Below are 26926 nucleotides of genomic sequence, written 5' to 3'. Positions count from 1 at the left end.
AGTCATGAAACAATTCCCACCTACGCAAAACATATTTATGCAGCTCTTACATAAATACATTTTCCTTTAGAAGTAATTTAACTTTATGCTATTATTAGGAAATAGCTTTCCAACAGACATTTGAGAAATTACTATACCCACCAAGCAGTTTTTACAACATGTTTACTACTCATAAGCTTTCCCTTTGAAACATGCAGAATAGTAATCATTTTAACCATTCCAAGCATGCATTTTCTAAGACTTCCACAAAATTAAGAAAGATATATAAAGTTTATATACTTTAAAAGCTAAAATGGATTATTCACAGAAAATTGTAATATATAAGCAGATATTTTCTTCTTATAACACATCTGTTTAACCTAGAGTTTAAAAACAACAAGCCAATAGAAAAATCTGGAAGAGTCAAATTTATTTTTTCCTATTTGGTTTTGAAACATGAAAGTTTCAGATGGAAAATGACCTTCTATTTGAAAGATATTTACTTGTAAGATTCATTACACCAAACCAACTACTAATAAACTTGTGCCTGTTTTGGAAAGAAAACTGTAATTTTTCCTGTATTCTATGCATATAAATTCTGCCTCAAATTACCTGTAGTCCTTGAAAAGAATCTTGAAAGCAAATTTTGATTTATTTTAAAACTCAAGAAAAAAATACAGAGTAAAATGGTTATAGAAGAAGAATTACATAGCTATACTCATCCTGGTTATAAAGAATGATTTTGATTTTTTTTTTTTAAATCCAAATTATGCAAAATCATGTTTAAAATTATTTCCTTTTGGGAAAAAAAAAAAAATCTCCAAAAATTTGATTCTTCCAAGAAGCAAATTTAAATTCTAGTTACTACTGAAGCTTTGATTTAAATACCCAGGCTGTGAACATCTGAAACAAGCAATGATAAGAGACAAATTATAGAAGTAGAGTTAATATTTGTCCTTCTTTTCTAATTACTACATTTCCTGCTACATAGCATAGCTTTTTTTTGATAGCAGATGGGACATGACATTTGACTGCCTGGGATGAGGTATCACTCTACATCAAGAGCTTTGAACCTTTTGTATCTTTAGTTATCATTTAGAAATGTGTTCATGTACTATTTTCAAAATGCAATATGTTACAACATCAATTACAATCATCACTTGGAATACAAAATAATTCTGAGGCCTCTGAGGTGTTGGTTTTTTTTTTTTTTTCCTCTCTCTCTTTTAACATGCATCATGCTTGAAAGAAGATAGGCTGATTTGATATTTGATGCTTTTTGGTTGTCTGAAACACCTTTGACTGGGAGTTTTTATAAGCCAACAGTTTTACCTCAGATCTGTAATGTTTCACAAAGATGTCACCATCAAAAATTTCATTACAAATGTGAAGAACAAGGGCCTCTGTTCTCTTCCCAATTTAATATTGCCTCTTTTCTGGATGAACAGGATATAAATAAATTGGGAACTAAAATAAGAAAATTCTTGCTATTCCTATATTTGTCTTTTGATTAGTTACATAAAGTATTTTGTACAGATTATCCTTGAATAGGGTTCCTCTTTTCTTTTTTTTTGAAGAGCATACGAAATGCCTTACAACATCAGACAGTGGCTCATCTAGCCCAGTATTCTGTCTCCAACAGCAGCAATAGGAGATGCATTTTAGGGAGAATATATTTTGTTCTCATGCTCTCCCCAGCTTGAATTATTTTTATGTTTTTGTTTACAAGTAATTAATTATTTAGATTTCATAAACAAAACAGGATTATATAATGGAATTAAAATTTGTTTCAAATAAATTGTCAAGGGCTACAAGAATTTTTACAATCTGTTTAGATGCAAAATCTGATACAAGTTAAAACTGGTTATTCTAATTGCCCGTCCCATTTTTATATTATATCTGAATTATTCCCTAGGAAAACAAACAAATAAATAAAATATACCCTTGAATAATACAGATGAAAAATAATAGTGTTTTAAATAGAATCCTCTAACTTAGCTTTTAGAAATGTATGTCAAATGAATTTTTATCCCACTCAGTAGACAGCGGATGCTGAATAACCATATAATTTGGGGGGATATCAAGATGCAGATCTAGCGGAGCTCTAAAATCTAATAGAGCTATAGTTAGGTTACTTAGTTTGCAGTCAAATAAAAAAGTAGATATCTCAGTGAAATAGATGGTTAATTTTTACATCATAACAGCACCTTAAAAAGTCTGTTTTGGAATTTACTTCCTGCTCTCTACAAGTAGTTACCTTTCTCATAAATGAATGTATCCCTTCCCTAAAACTACATTATGAGTTTACCACACTGTTTTATCCTAGTCACACGCTACCGTGTGTAGTTGATTACTACCTAACAGAAAATCGCACTGAAGCACTGCAACATGTAACAGATGTTGCTGTAGATTTCAGTTTACTCAGTAGAAATTAAGTGGAGCATGTTCCTGAAGGCAGGTCTATATTACAATTAGTTCAGTAGTCTGTACACTCCTTCTTCTGTTGCTATTTCTTCCTTCTGCCCCTCTCCAAAAGTCTGTCAAAATACTTCTGTTTATTTGTTAGTATTTTAAGGGACCATGCATGTAGATGATGCTATAGAAAATATAGAAATATATATATATAATAGAAATATATGAGCAAAAAATTGTAATCATTTAGAAAAAAATGTACTTATTTCTGAAGTTTTTGAGAAACTGTTCAGTTCTAAATGTTTATTAAAGAACTGAAGACTGCTTCCAAGTAAAATCTGATCAGAAAAGCACTCCTCCTACTCCCATGACTCCTCAGCTTGTTCATGTAGTGCTAAATAAAGGAACAAACCCCTAATGAGTCACTTCCTATAAAGGGTTCTGGCATACAGAAACTATAGTTTATGCTTTCACTATTGTGTGGGTACACTCTCAAAGACTCCTTTTGGCAAAATGATCTAGATAGCAACAGCTGTTAAGATACCAATGTCAGTATAAAGTGTGCACTTCAATCACCCAAAACAGTCAGTACAGGTGCAATGGGGTGTGCATCTGACCTCACAGAAAGCTACAGTCCTCGATGGATTAGTGTGCTGTAGAGAGCAGCAGGAGTGCACTCAGGTAGAGCTCCCACATCCCCAGGAGATGTGCTGCAGGGCTACCTGGGAGCCCAGAGGGCACATATGCTTGCAATGCCGTGTGCCAGGGTGGGAGGGAAGGTGCATTTAACTTCTGTGTGTATGTGTGTGTGTCCATGGGTGTGTGTATTCAGAACTCTGGGGGATTAGTTACAGGAGGGCATTTAAAAATGAGTAAGGTATATTAACATTTTACAGGTGTACTCTGATTTATCCATTGTGTTGTTGTTATTTATACCAAATGTATAGTTCATCGATATCCACTTAATTGTATGTCATTAATAAATCAATAACCTGCTTTGATCCTGGTTTGGTTTAACTACATGAAGTAAGCAGTTTTTCATTACAACAACTTATTGTCATCAACCGCTCCTTTCAAAACACCACGTAGTTTACTTAAGTGAAAAGGAAAAATAAAGTCTGATAGGAAGTCTGCATGTTTGATCTGCTTTTTTCTAGGGTAGCTAACTACACTGGCAACCGCACCAGTGGCATGGCGCAGTAAGGATGCAGCAGTAGAATGAAATAACTGGTAATGAGAACCTAATATCCACAGTAGAGGCATTTCAGGATTTCACTTCACACTAGCTCTCCTCTGTTCCTGTGGACTTCCTGTCCATTGCTGTCTGAAGTATACCTACTATCTGGCTCAGTTTCAAAGGATTTTGTTTGTTTGTTTCCCCCTATCATTTTGTTTGCTTCAGCAGTGCTGCATGTGTGCCAAAACACCATATGTGGGGGTGCCTGGGAGATTCACTTCAAAAGTGCACTCCTGATCTGACCTACATAATGTAGATGCAGCAGGAATCACTGCTTCATCTCAAAGAACCAGGAGTTATAGATTGCATGTTTTAAAATTATTTTAAATCTCATTAGCAAGTAACTGTAAGTCACAACCATAGGAAATAATTTGTCCTTGCAGCTCCAGCTCCAAGTTAATACCACTAGTTAATGTTAAAACAATTATAAAAAATGAAGAGGGTTTTTTTTTTTATATTATTTTTTTCCAATAGTGACTTTAAAGAAGCAGACCTTGCAGGAGACCCTGTAGTTAACAGTCTGAAATTTTTCTGTTTATTCAACTTTTATTGTACTTGCCACATTCCAGTGATTCATCTGATCCATCTCCACAGTCATCATCATGGTCACATACAAACTGTTTGGGAATGCAGATGTTGTTATGGCACATGAAAGCATTCTCATCACAAGTGTTATTAGGAGCTAAAGAAAATACAGTACATAAAAAAAAAATGAAATTGAGAACAGTAAGGTATATAGCCATTTTCTTACAGAAAAATGACATGAGAAGTAGCTATTGTCAGTGTATTCACTGTAAATAACTTTAGCTTTTTGGATCATCACACAATTAAATGGCAGATAAAGCTGCTCCTAACCACTAAGATACCTAAAGGATAGCTAAAATCTCACATAATCCAAGACAAAAAGGTTTCAGAAGTTGATGCTGTCTACAGCTAACTTAAGGTTTGCCTCTGAGAAAAATAAAGTTAGTAAAGTACAGGTTTCTTTCTTATGTTACTCTGCTCCTTAACAAAAGCTCTTTAAAATCCATAAATACCCCAAGTCCAGCCCATCTTAGAAATAATATATCATAAAATATGCATAAAGGAGGCTGTAGCGAGGTGGGGGTTGGTCTATTCTCCCATGTGCCTGGTGACAAGACGAGGGGGAATGGGCTAAAGTTGCACCAGGGGAGGTTTAGGTTGGCTATTAGGAAGAACTTCTTTACTGAAAGGGTTGTTAGGCATTGGAATAGGCTGCCCAGGGAGGTGGTTGAGTCACCATCCCTGGAGGTCTTTAAAAGACATTTAGATGTTGAGCTTAGTGATATGGTTTAGTGGAGGACTTGTTAGTGTTAGGTCAGAGGTTGGACTAGGTGATCTTGGAGGTCTCTTCCAACCTAGATGATTCTGTGATTCAGTGCAGAGACATTTTTTCTGTATTTTTAATCTACACCATTGTTATATACGTAAGACAAAACCTCTAGTGAAAGTACTACTGTAATTCTGACACATTCAATACAAATGTATTTCAGAGGACTGTAAGCAATACTTTATAGAGCAGGACACGCCAACATCTGACCAATTAGCCAGAAGAAATTCTGAGCATCTGGGCATTATAAAGGCAAAAGTATCAAGAAAAGAAATACTATGCATTTTAACATGCAAACATACCACAGCCTGCTGTAGAAAGTTCATCACTTCCATTAGGACAGTCTCTTTCTCCATCACAGAGCCAGTGTTGAGGAACACACGCATGGGAGCCTAGGCAACTGAACGTCTCCACAGCACAGGTAACTGAACCTGAAAAGATGCTATGTGTGAGTGTTCAACATGGTCTAACTGCTGTTTGCTTTGTTTTGTTGTTGTTGTTGGTGGTGGTTTTGATTGTTGTTGTTTTAAACATAAATGGTAATGACTGGGTAAGCTAAAAGAAAATTTGGTTTGTACAGTATGATAAACATACAGGCCAAAACTGTATTTTACAGTAAAATTTTGACAATCTATTCTCTCTTCCGTTCTTTCCATTTACTCTTTCTTAATTCACTGCAAAGAAATTTAATTTACCGTACTTCATGAAACCTGTCCAACAGAATAACTTTACTGACCAATTTTGGGCTTTATGTTTGACATCATGCTTTGGACTGTCTGAACAAAGGAACTCATTTTATTATCCTCATAATCCTAACATCACTATACTCTATGCCAGGAGGCTGCAGGTATCCAGATCTTTCACGAGACAGCCCCATATGTCTAGAAAAGAGCAATACGCACTACATATAATAGTAGCGGAAGTAAGAAAATCTTCCACAGTTCCAATGCAAGGAATTCAACATACTGTTTGACTAAATCTGATATTATTATTATTATTATTATTATTATTATTATTATTATTCAGGTTTTTCTCTATACAAAATATTATATCCTAGGGTTTATTTTACTATTTTGAGGTAAACATTTGTTCAATCCATCAATTAATCTTCTTAGATAAGCTAAATATACTTTATTAACAGAGTATTTTCTAGTCATTTTAATTAGAAATTAACAAAATAGTAAAACAAATTCAAAGTCTTCGTTATTTTTTTTTGGTACTACTTACGCAAGTGAAAGAAAGCTTTTGTTTATTTATACTCATTTGACATTTTTGGATGCTTCTGAAATCAAACTTCAGGCTAAATAAATAATGATTTTGTAAGATTCAAAAACACAAAGTCATCTTGATCTCTCTTTTCTTTTTACAATTTAGAATGGTCCCCTGTTCCTATGAAGAAATACAGCCTTAACTCCCACTTGGTTACTGTTGTGGATTTTTCCCTTTTCAGGACAGGGCTTAGAATTTTGTGGGTGGGCTTTCCTCTAACAGATCTACAATGTATTGTCAAGATACCAAAGGAAGTAATCCTGAATATCCTTCAAAGAAAAAAGTAACAAAAATCACTGTGTTGTAGTGACATTTGGTAATTTGCTGGCCTTTGTCTTCTTTCCTCCTCCCCCTTTCTATTTCCTGCTCTGTGTTTCCTATTAAGGTTCAGGCCTTGATGTTTCTTAAGGTTTCACATTGTTAAATAGCAGTCCCAGATGCCTGTCTTCTCATTTCACACCTGCTCCCCTGATCCTGTTCCTAGGGGGATGAGAGACAGACAGAAATCTTCCTCTTAAAAAGAAACTGCCTCCAACTCTCCAGTCTTCACGCTGACCTGAATACCATGAAAAAATGTACTGTAGATGGAGGTCAACTTGAAGTTAATGTAAAAACTCATTATAACAGTATATTTTCTATCTTCATCCTTTTCATTGGTTAGCATTTCTACATACGTGTTGATTAAGAAATTATTTTAACAAATCACAACTCTGAAAACGAGCTGAAGAAATTTATCTACTTAATGTAATGCTTTCAGTAAAATAATCATAAATAACGATATTTTTATTGTTATCACACATGAAATATATAGCAAAATACTCTTTGCTGAACATACTTTAAATAAGAAGATTAAAAAATATTTAGAAGTTAATTTTTTTAAAGAAAAATCATAAAATACAACAGACAAAGATGGAACCAATTTATAAAATATCATGAAATTGTATCAACAGTGTAATGACAGCATAACTTGACACAAGTGATTTTCCTTCTAAAAGAATTCACTAAATTTTCCACTCAACTGAGTCTCAGATAAAAGTAAAAATTTCCTGTAAAATTAAAGTATTTAGGGATTTGAGAGGATGCAATCATGTTTATGCAATCATGTTTACAACTGTATATACAAAAATTTAAAGGGAATAGCAGAAAGAGTTGTGAAAACAAACAAACAAGCAGACTTTTAGAGTCTTAAGGCACCTACCTACCACTGAAATATAAAACTGAAATAACGATACAGGTATTTTACCTCAGGGATGGGAATTAGAGAGAAGTTTGGTTTTGCCCATGGTGGCATGCCCCTCACGTCCTCACTGACAGACTACACACAAATCATATAGTCCCCACAAAAAGGAATTTAGCAAGGCTGTTGGCAGGGGAGAAGATATCCTCTATCCTTTAAGGACACGTTCCCTTTCCACTACCTTCATGGATCACTTAGTATGTATGATCTGACATGATACAGAGCTAAAATTATTCTACTTACCACAAATAGCATCACTCTCATCTAAACCATCTCCACAATCATCCTCACCATCACAAGTCCATTGTTTAGAGATGCACTTGTTTGCAGAACAAGCAAACTGATTCCATGAACAGGACGTATCTAGGAATGACACCAACCACTTCATTTGTTAGGTTCAAAACAGCACTGTGATTCCAGCAGTTTAGCCAATGAATGGATCCTCAGCACTGCTCCTTTCTGTCCTCCCAACTGTACTGTATTAATACACTCAAATACAGTATAATCCTAATCTCTGTATTCCAGATGTTATCAGTTTATCTAAGAGTTTGCATTCGCCAATACATTTTTTAAAAGGAGCAATTAATTAAATAATGATAAAACATTCAGAATGATTACATTCTAATATTTGAAAACATTTTGCTAGTGGGAAAAGGACAACCTTTAAAAGCATAAAGCTGATTTGTGTATTTTCACATGGATGTTTTAACTATACTGAACTGCTTTATTTTGGTAATAGGACAGAGATGGCACAGTCCACATTTTCCAACTTTATCCTCCTCTTGGTACTGCAGTTTTTAAATGAATTTTAAATATTTCATGTTTTTTTCTCTCTTTCAAGAAAAATAAGGATTTTAATCTGAAAATGAAGTATTAGGGACTTTTTTTATATAGCTTTATATTCAATCTCAGAGACAAACTTGCATACTTCTTTTTGTTTTTAAAGTGTGTCAGTGGTTACAGAAATAAAAATAAGATAAAATGCTCACCACAGTGCAATTCATCTACTCCATCCTCACAGTCTTTCTGCCCATCACAAAGCCAGGTGTTCAGAATACATCTTCCACTAGGACAACCAAAATAATTTTCTTCACATGTGGGTTTGTTTTGAACTGTGATAAAATAAAGAATGTAATGTAAAATGGTCTCTACTAGTATGAATAGGAGCCTAATACATTTCTGCTAAATTTCTGAATACTGATGGACAACAAAGTGATCATGTTTAAAAATGTAAAAAAAAAAAAAAAAAAAAGTTATATTATTGTTATATTATTTAACTGATAACTAAGTACTTTAGGGAGCTGAAATACTTTGGAGAAAAAAGAGAGCACAGCTTCAATTTAAATTAAAGGGACCTACAGATGAAAGTATTAAGTATTTCCGTTAACAGATTTTTAGGTCAGGTATATCAACACTGCTTGTTTTTTTACACCAGCTGAAGAAATTGTCCTTCTGTTCCATCTGCCAGTACCTACAAGATAACTTAACTGGGGCAGTATTCTTCTCACTGGGATAAGCTATAAGCTTGACACATGCTCTGTTACCATTGAATTACAGTACTGACATAGGAGCCTGAGATTTAGATTTTGTCACAAATGGAAAAGTTGTTCTTCCATGCTTTATTTCTTTGTATATGGTGGAAGTCATTTGAGATTTATTTGAATGAATACTCAGAAAACAGACATGGGGAATGAAAACGTACCATATATTTAGTTTCAAGACACAAATAGAAGTATTATTCTAATGAGCAGCACATATTTTCAAAATCTCAAGTAAATTTGTTGCCTGTGAAAACCCAGGCAATATGTACTCATTCTGAAGCTCTCTGCAAAGGGTTCTATTACTCCTTTAATGTATCAGGGCTATCTAAAGTTGTTTTGATTTTTTTCCCCTCTTTTTCTCTCTCTTTAAGGAAAAAAAAAAGTTATGATATTTATGGCTTCTGCAGTTGTATGAATATAAAAAAGGATAAAGAAATAAATAGGATGTTTATGATGGCTGGGTAGAAATTAAAGACTGTCCAAGTATAACCACCCCTAAATGAATATTTTGCCTTAATTTTCTGTAAGAACAATGACACTGAACAAAGTTAAGATTGTTAATGAGAATTATCATATTCATAACAGAAACAACACTCAGAAACTTAATGTGCCACAGTCAGTCAGTTCTGAATGAAATGGCAAAGGAAATCACAAGCAGGTTGAATTGGAATGGTGCTGCTTTCTAATAAAGAGAGGAATGATCCAGGCAATTAGTCACACATTAAAACGATGGAACTTTTGGCACACATTTGGAAAGACAGGATAAAGTAACACAAATAAATGGACAATGCAATAAAATGCAATATTAGTTTACTTATGCAACATTAATTTACTAAAGCTATAGCATACTACCATTAAAATCTTCTTTGGTATGGAAAAAAACGTACAAACAAAGGAAATACAGTAATTCTAAACTATTTTGAGCTCAAATACATGTAATACTAAAGAATGACTGGATAATCTGCAGAATTATGGAGATTAGAATGAAAACTATAATTTAATATGCATTTGGCTATAGGGAAGATGAATGTTCTTAATAGCGGGTTTAATTGATGTTAGTGCTGAAGTTCTAGGTATCCTCTGGATCCTTGTAATGTTTTCATCAATAAAGTTGGCACAAAGTAAATGAGAATTCTAATAGGTTTTAATGATGCAATGGGATTATCACTAAGAAAAACAGAATACTAAATGGAAAAAATCAGATGATGTTAATTACTCAACTAGAAAAAAATAGATGATATTTAACAATGTAAAATTCCAAGTTTTATTTGTACTAATTAATAACATTAATTATTAGAAAAAAGAGAGATACTGGTTGTAAGGAGAAGATTACAAGTTAACTAGAGCAAGTCAACTATGAAAACAAAGAAACAAAATTTCTTGTGGGATCTTTCTCTCCAGTGCTACTGCATAGGTTCCAAGAGTAAATCTGTTTCAACACTAATAATTTACGTTATCTTTTAATTTCATTAACACTATGGTCATTCTGATAAAAATTGCTAAACAAAACATCATGAAAGTGCAGGCTTTCCCTCAAATTTATATTATATACGCATATATCTTGAAAAAAGTATATTTCTAACATGTTAGTATTCTGATCTCATGAAAAATTCAGTCGCAAAGTTGGAATAATAAGACTCTTTAAACTGTCAAATACATTTGCTTCTTGTTTCTTTCATGTAAGATACTCTTCTCAGTCATTATTTTTATTATTGGCTGTTTGCTCATACCTATTGTAATAATATTTCATGAGTCATCTTTCAAAACTCTAGCATTATGAATTTATTTAATTTTTTCTATATGTCATAAGGGTGTAATGTTTTTTCCACAGGAAAGTAGAAAGAGAGAAAACCAAGACCCATAGGTTTGTATGTAAAGTAACACAATTTCCAGCAGTAAATACCTCTTCCTTTCCTGGAAGCCTACTACCTCAGCCTGGGGACAGGGACTAAGGTGTACCACAATCTCTTTGTACTGGCTCAAGAGCGGAAAAATCACCGAAGCAATAGCCCTGGATTCTACCCTGTCAGCCTACACCAAGTACCTCAACAAAATAAAAGAGAAATTGAAAAAAAAAACAAAAAACAAAAAACAATTCAACAAGGAAAGAAATACAATCCACTAAAACAGTAGTTAATAAAAGTTCCTGAGCATTTGTGCCGAAGCTTGATAAGCTTGATATTTTAATGACTGATGTTTTACTTAGATAAAAATGAATAATGACAGACCTAACCTGGATGAAACACGAAGCTAGATATTACACTTGTCTTCAGAGAAATGCATTAATTTGTAATAACTTGCATTATCTAATGAAACGTAAAATAAAAACCGCAGAGAAAAATTTCATTAACATATTTATCTCTACATTAAATATTAAGTATTGACTGAGTAAACATTTTGCAACATATTTTAAAATAATATCATAATATATTTTTTTCCAGAAATTTGTGTATATAAACACACACACATATATATATATATATTCTTTTTGACAGTTACCTGGGCATTTTAGTTCATCTGTGTAATCTCCACAGTCATTAGATCCATCACATATCCATTCCGGCAGTATACAAAGTGAAGTAGAATTACAGCTAATAAATCCCGTAGATTTTATTCCAAGTTTATAGAAATAGGCACAGTTTGTATTTTCTGGAAAGAGACAATAAATTACTGTATCATACCTAATACAGACTGAAAGCCTTATTGTTTGCTTTTTATGTTTAGCTTGAATTTGCACAGACCATGCAGCTGTTGGCATCCAAGTAATGACTATGAATTATCCACTATATAACAAGGAATAATCATGGAACAGATGCTAAGATGAAGCACAGACAAACACAAACTTACCACAGTTCTTTTCATCTGAAGCATCTGCACAATCAATGATCTGGTTGCACTGTGATGATTTTCCAATGCAAATCCCATCTGCACAACGGAACTCTGTTGAAGCACATGTTGAATCTATAACGTATGGTTAAAAAAGATATAAATTCATGTACTAAACAGACAGTTCAGATGCATATTATACTTTTTATACTTAAAGCTTCTACCTTTTAGGATGGGGCCTTCAGAACTCACTGTACCTTCAAAAGCTAAAACTTCAGTAGAAATTAGTAGGCCTAATAAACTCAAAAGCATAGGTTTCTCATTTTTAAATTTCTTTATTGAGCCTAAACATCTCTCTTTAGATAATCCAACTCAATTTGAGATAATCATGTGAGAAGGAAACAAGCACTTCCAGCACCATTTATGAATCTCTTAAATTTTTTATTTAACACCACATAGGGATTCTTGCCTGTATGCTTTTCTCTCTACTCATATTCAGCTGTGAGATTAAAAACCACGTAGTACTTTCAGAAAAATCCTAGCCACTAGAGTTACATGATTTTTAGATATACATTGCATAATTTCTCCTCCAAACTTTCTGAATTGTAACGAAGGATTTGTGTTGTCTGCTAGATAATTTTTATTCATTGACTGAAGCACAATATAAATATTCATGTTTTAAGATATAAAAAGAAAAACAATTTCAATATAAAAAGAAAATCAATTCTGGTAAGTTTTACAAAGGACATAGACATTGTCATGCATCTGAGAAGCAAAGAAACAGAACATTGGCTACTTCAAAGAAGAAACAGTGCAGCAGATGCAGAGAAGAAATAACATAGCATATTTTTCATCCTTTCCATCTGTGGCACATGTACTACCTCATGTATCACTTCATGGAAGAAGCTGCAATAGTATTTTTGGAGTTTTCCTTAGCCCAAAAAACCTCTCCTTGTAGAGGACAGTAGGTGTAAAACCAAACTCAGTCTTGATAATCAGTCCCAAAATATGATCTCTTAAACATACCAGTGTGCACCTGTTCATGTTTTTGAATTATAAAGAAAAAATACAAACCCCTGTAATTCCAGTAAAATTATCTGCATTTTCTAATTACTTCTGTTTACATATGAAGTATTTACAGAGTAAAATTCTGAAACCACCTTGGAAGTAACTGCCATTTACCTTTACAGTCAAATTCATCAGAGTTGTCACCACAGTCATTTGCACCATCACACACTTTGTTACTTGAAATACAACGGCGATTAGAACATGGTTTGAAACCCTTTCGACAGCCTCTATTTTCTGGAAAAGGAGCACATAATTTTATTTAGACATTTGATACATTAACAGAAATAGCCTTACATTAAAAACAAACACACATACTCCAGAAAGACATTTTAAGTGAAAATGCATTTGAAGCTACAGAAAAAAACTTCTGAAATTGTTTTTGTCCAACACAACAACTTGGACTGATAAGCACATGAAGAATGATAAAGAATAATACATGAAAGCATGATGAGAAAGAACAGAAGAATGGCAAATAAAAGAATGAAAAAAAGGAAGTCTAACTACAAATTTTCATTATCTTGTGATGCTAGGAAAAAGAACTGTTATAAATTCTGATCAAACAGCATGAAAAATCTAGATTGCTAAAGTAAAACAAATCTGCCCTAAGCCAAATTCAACAATACTATGGAGATTAAAATAATAAAAAATATTAGCATAAAAGTTTCATACCTGACAGACATCTGTTCATCTACAGGATTAAGTATGCCTTAATTTTTGAATACTAATACTATAAGTATTGGTATTGCTTAAGTACACTATTGAAGAATGTATTAGTTTTGAGTATTCAAACATATCTAACATGTAAAGTATTTCCTGAAGCCCTAAGCATTGTAGAATTAAAGCCACAATTACAAACAAAGTTCATAATGTTCATTGGACTAGTTAATTAGTAATGAATCCAGCATCCTGTACTTCATCAGATTCAGGAAGCAACATACTCTGCATGACCTAGTGCATGACAGAATTACATCTCTTTTTCTAATATGTAGCAAAAAGTTCTGTATGGTTGATTTAAATCAGGCAAACGTTACACAAGAATATTGCAAACTAATATAATGTCCATCACAAAAATATGTGGCAAATTCATATAAATACAAATTGTTGGATCTTGCATTTATATTTTTTCAGTATCAAAGAAAAAGTATAAAGTAGTTTTAGCAGCTCTGTAAACCTGAAACTGACTTCTGATACATAAGACAACTACTCTGGAACAACAAGAAACAGTATTTTGAGATTCTTCACCAGCTGTAGCTTTCTTTCTAATTTGTTCCCATATGACTTTCTCTCTATTCCTTCAACCTACTCTCCTCTCCTAAAAAAGTACAGGAAACTATGAAAACTTAATCTTTCTGCTATGGACTGTGAATGAAATCAATGACTAAAGCTAACAGTAGAGCCACGTATGTTTAATCAATATAAAAACATACATGGCTGTGGTTTTTGTTTGTTTGCACCATGTTTTGTGCTGTAGAAAATAATTTATCTTTATGTCTAAGGAATAGACACAAAAACAAATATGTTAACACACTACTTAGTAAGACAACCTAAGAAGGAATTCATGGATATAAGTCATTTACCCTTCAGGTGATTTGAAGCAGTCACCTGTAATTCAAGGGCTTCTGCCCACCAGGTAACTAGCATTGTTTTGTATATTCTGGATTCTCATTTCCTTGTCTGATGTGTTTCATTTTTTTCAAATTCAAACAAACAAACTTCCTTAGTTATTTAAAAGTAGATGATCTGCTGCAATGTTAATATTAGATCGACATGAAATGATTAGAGCAATTATCACCTATCAATCTGGAAGGTAACAGGATGCTAAGTGAAGATGAAAGAAGAAGACAGCATCATTTCCAAACTGTACTCAGATGGTTGGTGTTAATTTTTTCAAATGTGGATAAATAAATAAATAAATAAATAAATAAATAAATAAATAAATAGATGAATAAATAAAAGCTATTCTGTTTCTTTTATCCAGTATCAAACTTGGCTATTAAAATGACAGAAGTGAAATCTGGGAATGACAGAGGTGAACTCTGGTAGTTAAAGTGGACATTTTCAACTGTGGAGGAGGCAGGTATGAACCTACTGGTTTTGAAATCACATGAAATTGTTCATAGGGGAAACAAAAGAGATATCAAGGCTGTGATACAGAACAAAGTACAGACCAAGAAATGGCACACAGGTATCAAGGAGTTTTCACCTAATATGCAGGACACAGGGATTCAGTAAAGTGACTTAGTGAGGTAGGAAAATTATCTGAATTGCAGTGATTCAGAAGCTGTAGCAGGCAAATTCATAATTCAGTTGGACACACACACACACAAAAATAAATAGAAGTGATTCAGTTTATTATTATTAGGACAAAAAACATAAGGGCAGGATAGAACCATTTGGGTCAAATATGAAGGTAAAAAGTAGATGGCCCTGTATCTAATTTGTTGCAAGATGCAGACTGATTGGTGTGAAGAATAATGTTAAGATATAATATTAAGATATTATATCTTAAGAAAGATATTAACTTAAACAGAAATTTCTGTGGAAAGATTTATATTACACAGCCATTCTTGTATTTTATACTTCTATTTTAGTGCTTTCAATGCACAGAGAAAATATTACTAAACACGGGAACAGAAATATAGATTGTTAAACTAAAGCTGAAAATACCGTTGTTTTTGTTGTTTCTAAGCTGTTTCCAAGCTGTGTTTTTCCTAATTTTTGTTTTAGAGACAGAAATATAAGAGCATTTGAGATGCTTTGTATTAAATATAAGACAGCTAATACATGAAGTTTGCAAGGAAATACCTTAAAGTATAATTAATTTTGTCCATATAATGTCAGGGTTTTTTTTGCTGATTTTTTTTTTTTAATCAGTAATTTGGCATTTCCTTCTTGTAGTGCATTTTAGTGAGTATGCAAGTAGATATAAGCAAGTAGAAAGTCAGAGAAACCAGCATAAAATTGTATAACCGAAATAACATAAAGTCAAAAAAACTGGAAATACTTACCACAGTAAAAATGTTTCTCATCAGACTTGTCTTTACAATGAGCAATGCCATCACAAGTCAGTTGATAATCAATGCATTCACCATTTCCACATTCAAACTCAGAATACATGTTGCAAGTAGAATTTTTAGCTAAAAATAAAATATATCAACACATTATTTTTATACCTGTTACCCTTAATGAAACTGAGAGCAATATTTGGCTGCATTTATATTAATCTCCTCCACAGTTTTAGAACACCAAATTACAAAAAAACCCATAGCATCAAAATTTAAAAGCTCCCACACAGTAGTGGCCTGCTAGACTGATAACTGATTTGTACATTTTTTGATATTTCACAGGAGTGAGGACCAATATCTAAATAACAAACACTTCTCAGACATTTCATATTGGGGTGGAATTCCAATCCACGGTAGGAGAGAGCCTGTAAAAGATTATATATATATCCATGAATAGAGAGAGATCCATGAATATATGTGAACAAGTAGTGAAGCAAGTTAAAGGCAGTGACTCTGATGAGATGATGACTTTGTTATTACTGTTCTCAACATTTCTTTACCTACATGCTTATCCACAGCTTGTATATAATCATTTCTTAGGAGATGTTTAAAAAGCTCTTCAATATAGCACATCCAAGAGCAAGAAGTAAACTCTCAGCATTACCTAGTGGTTAATTTGGACTCAGCTCTGTTGCGGTGTACTGCACAGCTGCTCAGCGTGTACACAAGTGCCAGGATCAATGTACTACACACAATGTTAAAGGGATAGCTTAACACACAATGAAGAAAACCTGTTGTTTATACTTCACTTCTTTTTATTCAGAAAAAAATCATTGGTAGACATGAAAATTTTGTGTTCTCTCCTTTTCAGAACAAATATTTTATCTACTATTTTATAGGAGAGATGTACATTTAATATTTTGACTTCTGCTTTCCCTTGCATATTGATTTTCTGTTAGTTCAGTTAAAAAAAACTAAGAAAGTATTGCAGTATTTACACAGAATGATTTGGTTGTGGACTTTGTTAAAGTACGTTTGCTATATATGCATGGATCTGAATGAAATATCAAAGCTGAGAGAAAGGAGAAGTATACAGGACAAATCAAGAGGAAGAATGGGGAAATTATATCTATTTAGTATGTTTTGGTTTTTTTTTTTTGCTTGTTACCGTTATAATTACTTCTGCACAATTTCAGGAGGAACAGATGTCCTCTACACGCAAAAGTCAAGCCAACATAATTTGAAAATAATTCTTGATTTCAGTCAAATATGAAGAAAAACACAAATATGGATTCCAGACAAGGTGAGATCTGATCCTCAATATAATTTATAGAGTCCTTTAAATTTCAATTATGTTATCACAGCAATGCTTTATCCTTCTTTTTTTTCCCCCCTTTTTCAGCATTGTAAGAGGTAAGATATTAGGAAAAATCATCCTCAGTTAGATCTGTAGTTCATCTAGTTCAATATTTTAGACTGTAATCTTGAAAGAAAGTCCCCCCCCCCCCCCCAAAAAAAAATCTAAATCAAAATGTATGGATAGTTTGCCCTCAGTTGAAGTCTGACAGTAAACCCTTGTATAGATTGCTTCAAATCCCAATTTTCAGAAACAAAAGATTTTAATGCCTTTCAGAACTGTTTAGTTGATTACAAAAAAGTAGTCAGTGTAGTCTTATTATCCATATAATCATCCAATTCCTCTTTGAATTTTACTAAAGCTTTGTCTCAAGAATCTTCACTGGCAGTATGTTATGTGTACATTTCACATCCTTCCAGCACATAGTTCCATGTTGATAAACACCAATTCCACATAGGGAAATTGTGATCTTAGGAAGCTACAATGGATGACCACATATTCTGAACCACTGGTGAACTTGAAAAAATAGTTATTTCTTATTTTCCTTATGTGTTGAGACATACTGGTTCAGAGGCAGCATGGAAAGATGTAGGAAGAAGAAAATTTGAGCAGAACATTGTCAAAACAAAACAAAACAAACAAAAAACCAATCAACCAAACAAATAGAAAACATATTTCCAAGTAGTCTACCCACATATATTGATATATTGGCCAACTGCTCAAACACAGACTGCATGATTAAGTACGACAGCCTTAGTTAATAAGTTACAATTATTTTATATATTTTAGGACATGTGTATTGGGTTTATGTGGCAAGGTTGTGGTAGTGGGAGGCTGCAGGGGCGGCCTCTATAAGCAGAGCCCAGCAGCTGCCCCATGTCAGGTAAGGGCCAGTTTCAGCCAGCTCCAAAGGAACCTACTGCTGGCCAGAGCCAAGCCAATAAGCGATGTTGTCTGCAAGTCTGTCAAAGCAGATTTAAGAAAGGGAAAAAAACCTGCTGCACAACAGCAGCTGGGAGAGCGAGGAGTGAGAGCCAGCCCTGCAGCCCCCCAGGTGAGTGCAGCAGGAGGGCAGGAGGTGCTCCAGGCACGCAGCAGCAGTTCCCCTGGGGCCTGTGGAGAGGCAACTGGTGGAGCAAGCTGTCCCCCTGCAGCCCATGGGTCCCACATGGAGCAGATCTCCATGCTGCAGCCCGTGGAGGAGCCCCCGGTGGAGCAGGTGGATGTGGCCTGGAGGAGGCTGCGGCCCATGGAGAGCCCCCGCAGGAGCAGGCCCCAGGCCAGGGCTGCAGCCCGGGGAGAGGAGCCCCCGCAGGAGCAGGGGGTCTGGGGGGAGCTGCCGGCCATGGGGGACCCGTGCTGGAGCAGTTTGCTCCTGACAGATGGAACCGATGGTACGGAGCCATGTGGGAGCAGTTCTTGAAGAACTGCTGCCTGTGGGAAGCCCACGCAGGATCAGTTCGTGAAGGACGGCATCCTGTGGGAGGGACCCCATGTGGAACAGGGGCAGAGAGTGGCCATGAAGGAGTGGCAGAGACAAAGTGCTGTAGACTGACTGCAGCCCCTGTTCCCCTGCGCTGCTCGGGAGGAGGAGGTGGAAGAAGGTGTTTTTAGTTTGTTTTGAACTTCTCACTGCTCTCCCTAGTTAGTAATAGGTAATGAATTTTATTAATCTCCCCATGCTGAGTCTGTTTTGCCTGTAATGATTGTTGAGTGATCTCCCTGCCCTTATCATTGTATTTTCTCCCCCTTTCCCTTTAAGGAGGGGGACTGAGAGAGCAGTTGTGGTGGAGCTCAGCTGCCCAGCTGAGTAAAACCACCACAACATGAAATAAAAGTACTCGACAGAAAGAAACTGCAAATATGAAATGTTAAGTAGAATACAACTACCCAAATTGGAATTTAAGGAGGGAATAAATATTAATGCTTTTTAACCTCCCAAAAGTCTTGTGAGACATAAATTAGTTAAAAGCCTGTTATGTGCTAAGCTTTCAAAAAATTTGTAAACACTGCTAGAGCAATTTTTACAGTATATATGAGCAACCAAATTAATGACTTGGGTCAACTATCTTTGCTTGTGATAGTCAACTGCATCACACCACAGAAAAAGCACTGCATCAGCTAGTATTACTTACTCACACATCTGTTATCATCTACCAGTATTCTATCCCCTCTACATGAACAGTTCACTCGTCCGTCAGGAGTCAGAAGGCATAAATCATGACAGCCACCGTTCATTTGTGCACAAGGAGATAATTCACCTGAAAAACAAACAGGAAAAGATGGACTCTGTTTTATTAAATTTGCTTCAACGGCCAGCATCTTAGAGAGAGCAAAGATCACCGTATTTCAGATTTATGGGTAATTGGTTCACGTTTTATCAGTCAGATGAAAATGTCAGCATGCCTCAGAGGCTAGCGTGTTAAAGCTAAACAAATGGAGTTATTTTGAATATAATCACTAAACAAAACCCACAACATTCAAAACCGCAGGTATTTGACAAGAAATGATTTAGCTACTATCACAAGAATGCCTGTAGCAGACAATGTCCATTCAATACTATTTAGTTACATGGGGAAGAGGTTATATCGCACCATTTGTTAGCAGTTCATACAACAAGAATTTATGAAACGTAAAATGTTTTAACTTTATTAAAACTAAGTAAAATTCCTGAAACAAGTGATATGGAATCAATAAAATAGTGTATTTTCTTTTGTAACTTACAACTGTTAGTATCATTGGCAACAGCAATAATGCCCATTGGTTGATGTGGGATATCAGAACGAAGAACTTTTGTATCTCCTCCTGTATATTTACTGGAACGCAGAATAGCTCTTCTCACCCCATCTGACCAAAAGATATAATCATCATATACTGCCAGGCTGAGAAAGGTGCCTGGTCCGGATTTAACGATTACCTAGAATACATAAGTACAGAAGAGGAACATGAAAAGGACTGGTGTCTGTGAAAAAGAAATGTTAGTTTCTTAATAGTTTTAAACAAAACATTTATTCTTATATGCTTACAGCACCTGGAAAAATGAGATAACAACACTTAAAATGTCTTAAAATGACACTACAAGGGTTAACTAATTGATACTTCAAAGTTTCGTAACTCCAGGTTTCATAACTCTATAAGTAAAAAACCACAATTTAACTAAATGCACCTATAAAAATACCTGCTCAGTACACTACCTGCTTAATAGCCTAAACAGAACAGAGAAAAAGAGATACTGTAGAAAGGCAGAAAGTCTACAAATTGTGTCTTTATGAATCAAACTGAGAAGCAAGTTTCAGAATTGGAGTGTTTGTCACTATGATGACATTAGAAACTTGAACGCGACACACAAAAAATGTTTTGTGTTTTAAGATCAGCAAATTATAAAAAAAAAGGTCCTCACTCGCCATACTAATTATCAGTTTAAAGCCTAGAAAGAAATTATGAATTGCAGTTTGAATGAAAACTGCAGAAATACAATTATTTTAATTTGTCTAAATATCATCTATTCTAAAATATTTTCATATATGTTATTTCTTTCTGCTTATTGGAATGAAAAATTTAACATGTACAGTTTCTGTTCTGAAGAACGTAACACATTTGTAATCTGTCCTCTAGTTTAAAATTCAATTTTGTCTGAACAGCAGAATTACTGGAAGGGAGTCATTATTTTTTCCATTAGAATTTTTGAAAGATAATGAAAACAAATAATATTCTAAACACACGTGTTGCATTTTATTCTTTTATGTTTCTCTGTGAAAATTAGAGACTATACTACATGTATAAAGTTGGAACAATTCTAATCCAGGATGGCATGAAAAACTTTATTTATATATCTAGCTTTTGCTTATCATAGGTAAGTTGGGATAAAAACTGAAAAAGAGTATCTTAAACAACCCAACAGAAATCATTCCTTTTTATAATTGTCAGTGTTCAGCCTATATCTCTACCTAGGCTACCATGTTTTTTTCATCTCCTATATGTCCTTTTTCCTCTTTCCCAAAGGCCTTTTAGTAATGGCATGAGTTCATGGAAATCAACGTGAAATATAGAGGATAATTATTGACATACACACAGCAACATTTGATGAATTTGAGCTACTCATGCTGACTGCACATATGCACATGGGCTGCACGGTGCATGCAGAGCCAGCTGGTACGCTATTCAGCCTAACTGCCCGTGGGTGATGTGTGCCATTATTTTTAAATGATAACAGGAGAAAAAATTAATATGGTCAATCCCGTATTAAAATAAATCTTTGTCATCATGCAAAGAAATCACCTAGTATAGAGGACATCTAAATTCAATTTCCTGGAATAATAAAACATTTTTTCCCACTACAACTCTGCCTTCAAGATTAAGAAGGTGCCCTAACTCTGCAGTATTCAATGCTTCTCCGTGCTAGAAATGAGCATGTTTAAGTTTCTGAAAACCAAGCTGCAATAGTAAACTTGCAGTGTTCCTGCTACTACTCACATTTGCAGTTTAGATGAAATAATTATTTAAGCAACTATTTATTAACAGACCTGGACTTTTCAGCACCATTCAAATGGGGAGTATTTATCTCTAAAAATTGTGACTCTTAACAAGGTTCTTTGCAACTACATGTGTATTAATTACACAATACTAATTTTCAATATTATGAATGATAATGGGAATCCTCATCGAGTGTTAAATGTATGCCAATCTCTATTACAATTTCGTGAGAACGTGGTTTTAAAAATAATCTTATTCTCCATATCCTTATAAATTATTGTTGTTTTTTAATTAATTCCTTCTTTCAGTTAATTTTTGTCAGGTTACTAACATTGCACATCAAGATATTTTTGCAAACAGACCCAAGTTAACACTGTCACATGGCTGTCAGCCAGCCATCTAGCTTGCATGCGTTAGAGGACTTTATTGCCACTCTTTCATCAATTTCAATCTTAGCATTAATTTAAAGAACTATTTAAATAAAGCAACTCACCAATGATAATTAAGTGAAATCCCTGGCAAAACACCTTAGCAAGCTTAGAAGCTAGGGGGCATTTTACTCTTTGCATTGGTTCTGTACTTCTTCTGACATCGGCTGATGGAAAATACAGGCATGTGGAAATTCAAGAAACATATGTTCTTTTTGATCAGATTTGCAACAGAAAAGAATCAAGAACAGAACATTCCCATTACAACTAATATATTTATCCTGCTGAATAGAGAAAAATAAAAAAGCCGCCAAAACTTCACTTCCGGTACCGTTAATTTCCAAGATTATCCGCAATTCCAGCTGCTTTTCAAACACAGAAAGAACGAATTGCTTAAAAAGTCCCAAACCTAACAATAAACTATCATAATTAGAAGAATAGGAGACAAAACATGATGAACTTAAATGTCTAGGTGGCAGATGCAGCATTTTTTTTTTTTAATATTAACCTTTTTTTCTGCCCTATTATTTCTTCTAATTCTGTTTAACAAAATCACACAAAATCAGTAGAAATTTATTAGATAGTTTCTCTATAGAGAATGGGTTAAATCTTATTTTATTACTTGACAAACAGTCAATCTCATTAAAACATCTGCCTTCTGGTGGACATTTTTTTTTGTTCAAGTTAGTTTCCATATCTCATAATTTATTAAGATAGAGAGAATAAATCAGTGTGATTCTTCAACTCAGAACCATGTTCAGGATCTGCATCTTTTTGTAACTGGTACTGACCAGATCTTAGTGGGAATCTTTTCTAAGACTTTTTAACACATTCTGATTTTAATGGAGTTAGACATTCTTCATTTCTAATTGCTAATAATTTTGCATGCTTTATCTCTCTTTTAGCTGCCTTGGCCAATCTCACTTCTGATCTGCCTCACTGAGTTATCCACCTACTTCTTAAAGTAACGTTGGTGTCATGGTGAATATCTTCCAAGAATTGACCAAAATTACAATACTGTCCTCAGTCACACTTGTCTTTCAAATAAATATAATGACATGTCTGGAAAGTAATTTGAGATGTCAATCATAAAGTCAAGCTTTTCGTAAATGCACAGCGAAACCTTTAACTTCCATTTCTGTATTAAGTGATCTGATGGAACAGACATGACAAAATGTTACTGAAAATGGAAGTTGAACACCAACTTCAGAACTATTTTTGCTTAATGGCTTAAATACAGAATTCTAACAATAAAAACACGTCTTAGAGAAATTGAAGGCTATAATTACTGAAAAATTTTACATGGAGAAGCCTCTAAAATGCATTTTAACAATCAAATCTGTAGGCCCACAAAAACATAACTGAGAACAAAACATTGTAGTCTGGATGTTAGAAGATAACCAGACTTCTGTTTACAGATCACTAACTATAGTTGTAGGTTCCAGATCTGTAAAACGTTACAGGGTATACAATATTGAATGAGAAAAGAAAAAATAAAATAAATAAAATAAAATAAAATAAAATCAAAGATGCAAAGATAGTTTACAATAGACTGGAAAAAAAAGTTCTAAAACATAAAATCAGCTTTATCAGCTCAATCTCTGTTCATGCCTAAAATGTTATACCTAAAGCAACACTAAGCAACCAAATGTGGCTGTGCCACAATGTGAAATCTAATGGAAGGCAGGGTCAAAAACTGAAGAAAAAAGGGAAGGGATTGTCAAAAAATGACAATTGCCAAATTTATTTTTAAACAAAGATCTGATGAAGTAGAACAATAAATGTATATATATATAAAAAAAAAAAACAACTGCATATTGTTTAAGTAAGAAAAAGTAACAAATATAACAAAAATAACCTTCCAAACTTGGAAGAGTACTTCAGCAACCACATATTAAATGAACTCTAACACTCCATTTAATAGATACAACTCAATACTGCTAAATTATGTTCTATCCATTCATTGTACTAGATTACTGTGGTGAACAGAATAAAGAAAGAAGCAGCTACCTGAAAGAAATTCATTATATTACATTAGCATTTCATGTTCTACCCTACAATTTCTATCTTTGTTAACCTAACTGAAACTAGAAAGCATCAAAGCAGACACAGTGAGGAAACAGGTAATTGGTTTAAAGTATTCTTTAGGGGTGGCTGAGAGCAAGACCTTGCTGAAAAACCGCAGAAGATCTCAGACCACCACAATGCGGGAATAATTTTTACTTGTATCATCCTAATGTTACAGAAACCGGATATCTTGCCAGGCTGGATAACATACCAAGAAGGAAACACTTCTGCCCTAGAAATATTTAACCAGATCAATAATACAATTTCATGGTTTGATTCTGGCATTCTTAGTAAGAACACATCTATGAGGTGATGAGCAACTCTGATGAAGCACTGCCAGTGAGGTCAATACAGCTTAAGTGAAGATTTGAATGAAGAAGCATGATATACATGACAATACCAAACTAATGCAAGAAAAGAACTCGGGAAACACACACAATTCCATTCTCCACGTTTATCCTTCTTTTTGTTAGCTATGTTGAAAAAGACAATATATTATTTTCTGCCTGAACTTCTCATTGTTATAAAATTTAAGCTCCTGATTACCCTCTGTTCTTCAAGGGATATATCAGTTAAAACATCTGTGAAAGAAAATTTTGCTGGAAAGTTTGAGGAAATTTCATCATGTATACCTTGTAACTTTCTCATACATGTTCTCCTGAATTTTATTCTGAGGTAACAGGTACCTGTACCTGACACATATGGTGGATCTGATTAACTATTTTGCTATATCTATATGTTTCTTGATACAGGTTGCAATCAAGGTTTTGAAATTCTTTGCAGTTTGACGCTAATTTTGGAACCATGGTCTTGTAAACCATATTCTGAAGGTATGACTATATATTCCATATTATCTAGCTCCCATATTTTACATTATTTATAACATTAAGAAAAGGCAAATAGCTGTACATATTAAGCATGAAAAGATAAATACCCTAGTTGACTGTGTTAGTTGTTATATCCTGAAAAATTGTTTGCCTGTCATAACACGTTGTGTGTCATCGTACATGAAAACTCAGATCAGCATTTTTGACAATGGAGTTAGTTGATTCTCCCAAAACAGGTATTGGTATTGGATAACAGCGATAGCTATAGAATAGCTTTGTATAAGTCACCCACTACAGCCCCCAAAAAAGCCTTCAGAATGCTGTTGTAACTTGTAACAGCAAATCTTACTACTTTTAGGAGCTTTTTTAATGTAACAGAGGAGAGTTGAAAGTGCAGAAAGACAAACAAAGAGATGATAGACTAGAAGAGGTAGAAGTGTCAACAATAAATGCCTGAAAAAATTAAATGACTAGTTTGTCTTGCTGATGCAAACTGAAAGCCAGAAGTCTTGATGAAAAAGTGGAATTTTAGTAATGGTTTTTGCAATTAAACTACATCATCTCCCATTTCATGTTTGCAATGCATATTTTGTTCTATCCTGCGCGGATCAGGAAAGCAAAACTAAACACCAAAGGAAAACAGAAAAAAAGGAGCAGAACAAGACAGAGGTATGGACCAAAAAGTGAAAATGTAGACAAAATGTATGGGAAAAAAAATCAAGTCTAACAGGAAAAAATAAATAAAGTGTAAGAAAATGATTTAAGAATTCCTGTTGATCTAGAAGAAAAACATAAGAATATCCACTCTAGAAATGGGTATTTTCTAGTAAAACATTTAAAGCACAGAAAATAATATTGTTTTTAAATTTACTACTAATAAACTAAACAAGGTGTTTAGTGACACGTTCTTCATTTACTTTATCGTGCACTTTGGGAGGTACAAAGTCCCTGAATGGAAGGCCTCATGAAATATGAGAAATGTAGAGCTAAACATGCAAGAATATTGTGAACACAGATCAACTACCTTTAACATATTCCAAGCAAAACATCTACTTAAGCTAATTGAGCACTCCAGCACCAAAATGTATGATGATAGAAGAATAAAGGAGTACAAACATATTTTAAAATTGAGATTTAGAAAAGTAGAAAATAAGATTTGTAGAGTAACACACTCATAAGCATTACACAAAAGAAATTCTTGTGGTTTCAGTAAAGTTTGGCACACGAAGAAAAATTATGATTCTCCTATGAAAAGTAGAGAATCTCTCTCTGTCTTTTACTTACTTCTACGTTTTTCCCCACATTTTTCAAGTTTATACAGATTTTTTTAGTGCAGTGGTGCTTCAGGGCTAATACCAATGTAGAGAGTATGGTAATGGTCTGCATATTCAGAGTTTCACAAATTGGAATGTGTTGAGTTAATAGAGCACTACTTCTTGTTCAGAATTTTTTTCAGTTTAAGATCTAATATACAATTAATAGTAGAAGAAACATTATTTTTGTAACATTTTGTTCATTTTAAAGATGGTAACAAATGCAAATTGACATTTCCAGTGAATATATTTGTGATTTATATTTTACTTACATATCTTTGTGATCCATCATATTCACACCTCTCAATTTTTCCCAAGCTGCCATCTGAAAAGTAAAGTTTCTCTGCCCTATGATCAATGGTAAGTCCATTTGGTGTCAGAATATCTGTACTAATGATAACCTGTGCATTCTTGCCCGAGAGGGTAGATCTCATGATGCTTGGGAGCTGCTCATTCCAGTTAGTCCAAAACATTAAGCTGTATTAAAATCAAAATAATAAAGAAAACCGTAAGATACATTTTATGATTTAATTCTC

General features: G+C 34.0%; 1 protein-coding gene across 12 annotated transcripts in view; it reads right to left on the bottom strand.

The window, feature by feature from the left end:
- Positions 1-26926, bottom strand: part of LRP1B (LDL receptor related protein 1B) — a 546211-nt gene that overhangs the window by 119237 nt on the left and 400048 nt on the right. For all 12 annotated transcript variants that reach the window (XM_083841828.1, XM_083841833.1, XM_083841832.1 and 9 more), the window contains 11 exons: positions 26663-26867; positions 20007-20199; positions 19418-19543; positions 15929-16057; positions 13035-13154; positions 11874-11987; positions 11526-11675; positions 8475-8597; positions 7729-7848; positions 5282-5410; positions 4188-4310 (listed from right to left, as the gene is read on the bottom strand). In XM_083841828.1, coding sequence (XP_083697954.1) covers positions 4188-4310; positions 5282-5410; positions 7729-7848; positions 8475-8597; positions 11526-11675; positions 11874-11987; positions 13035-13154; positions 15929-16057; positions 19418-19543; positions 20007-20199; positions 26663-26867 — 1532 coding nt within the window. The remainder of the gene's footprint in view (positions 1-4187; positions 4311-5281; positions 5411-7728; positions 7849-8474; positions 8598-11525; positions 11676-11873; positions 11988-13034; positions 13155-15928; positions 16058-19417; positions 19544-20006; positions 20200-26662; positions 26868-26926) is intronic.

The sequence above is a fragment of the Anser anser genome (genome assembly GCF_964211835.1).
Source record: "Anser anser genome assembly, chromosome: 6".
Classification (NCBI taxonomy): Eukaryota; Metazoa; Chordata; class Aves; order Anseriformes; family Anatidae; genus Anser; species Anser anser.
This window is presented reverse-complemented; position numbering and strand designations above follow the sequence as displayed.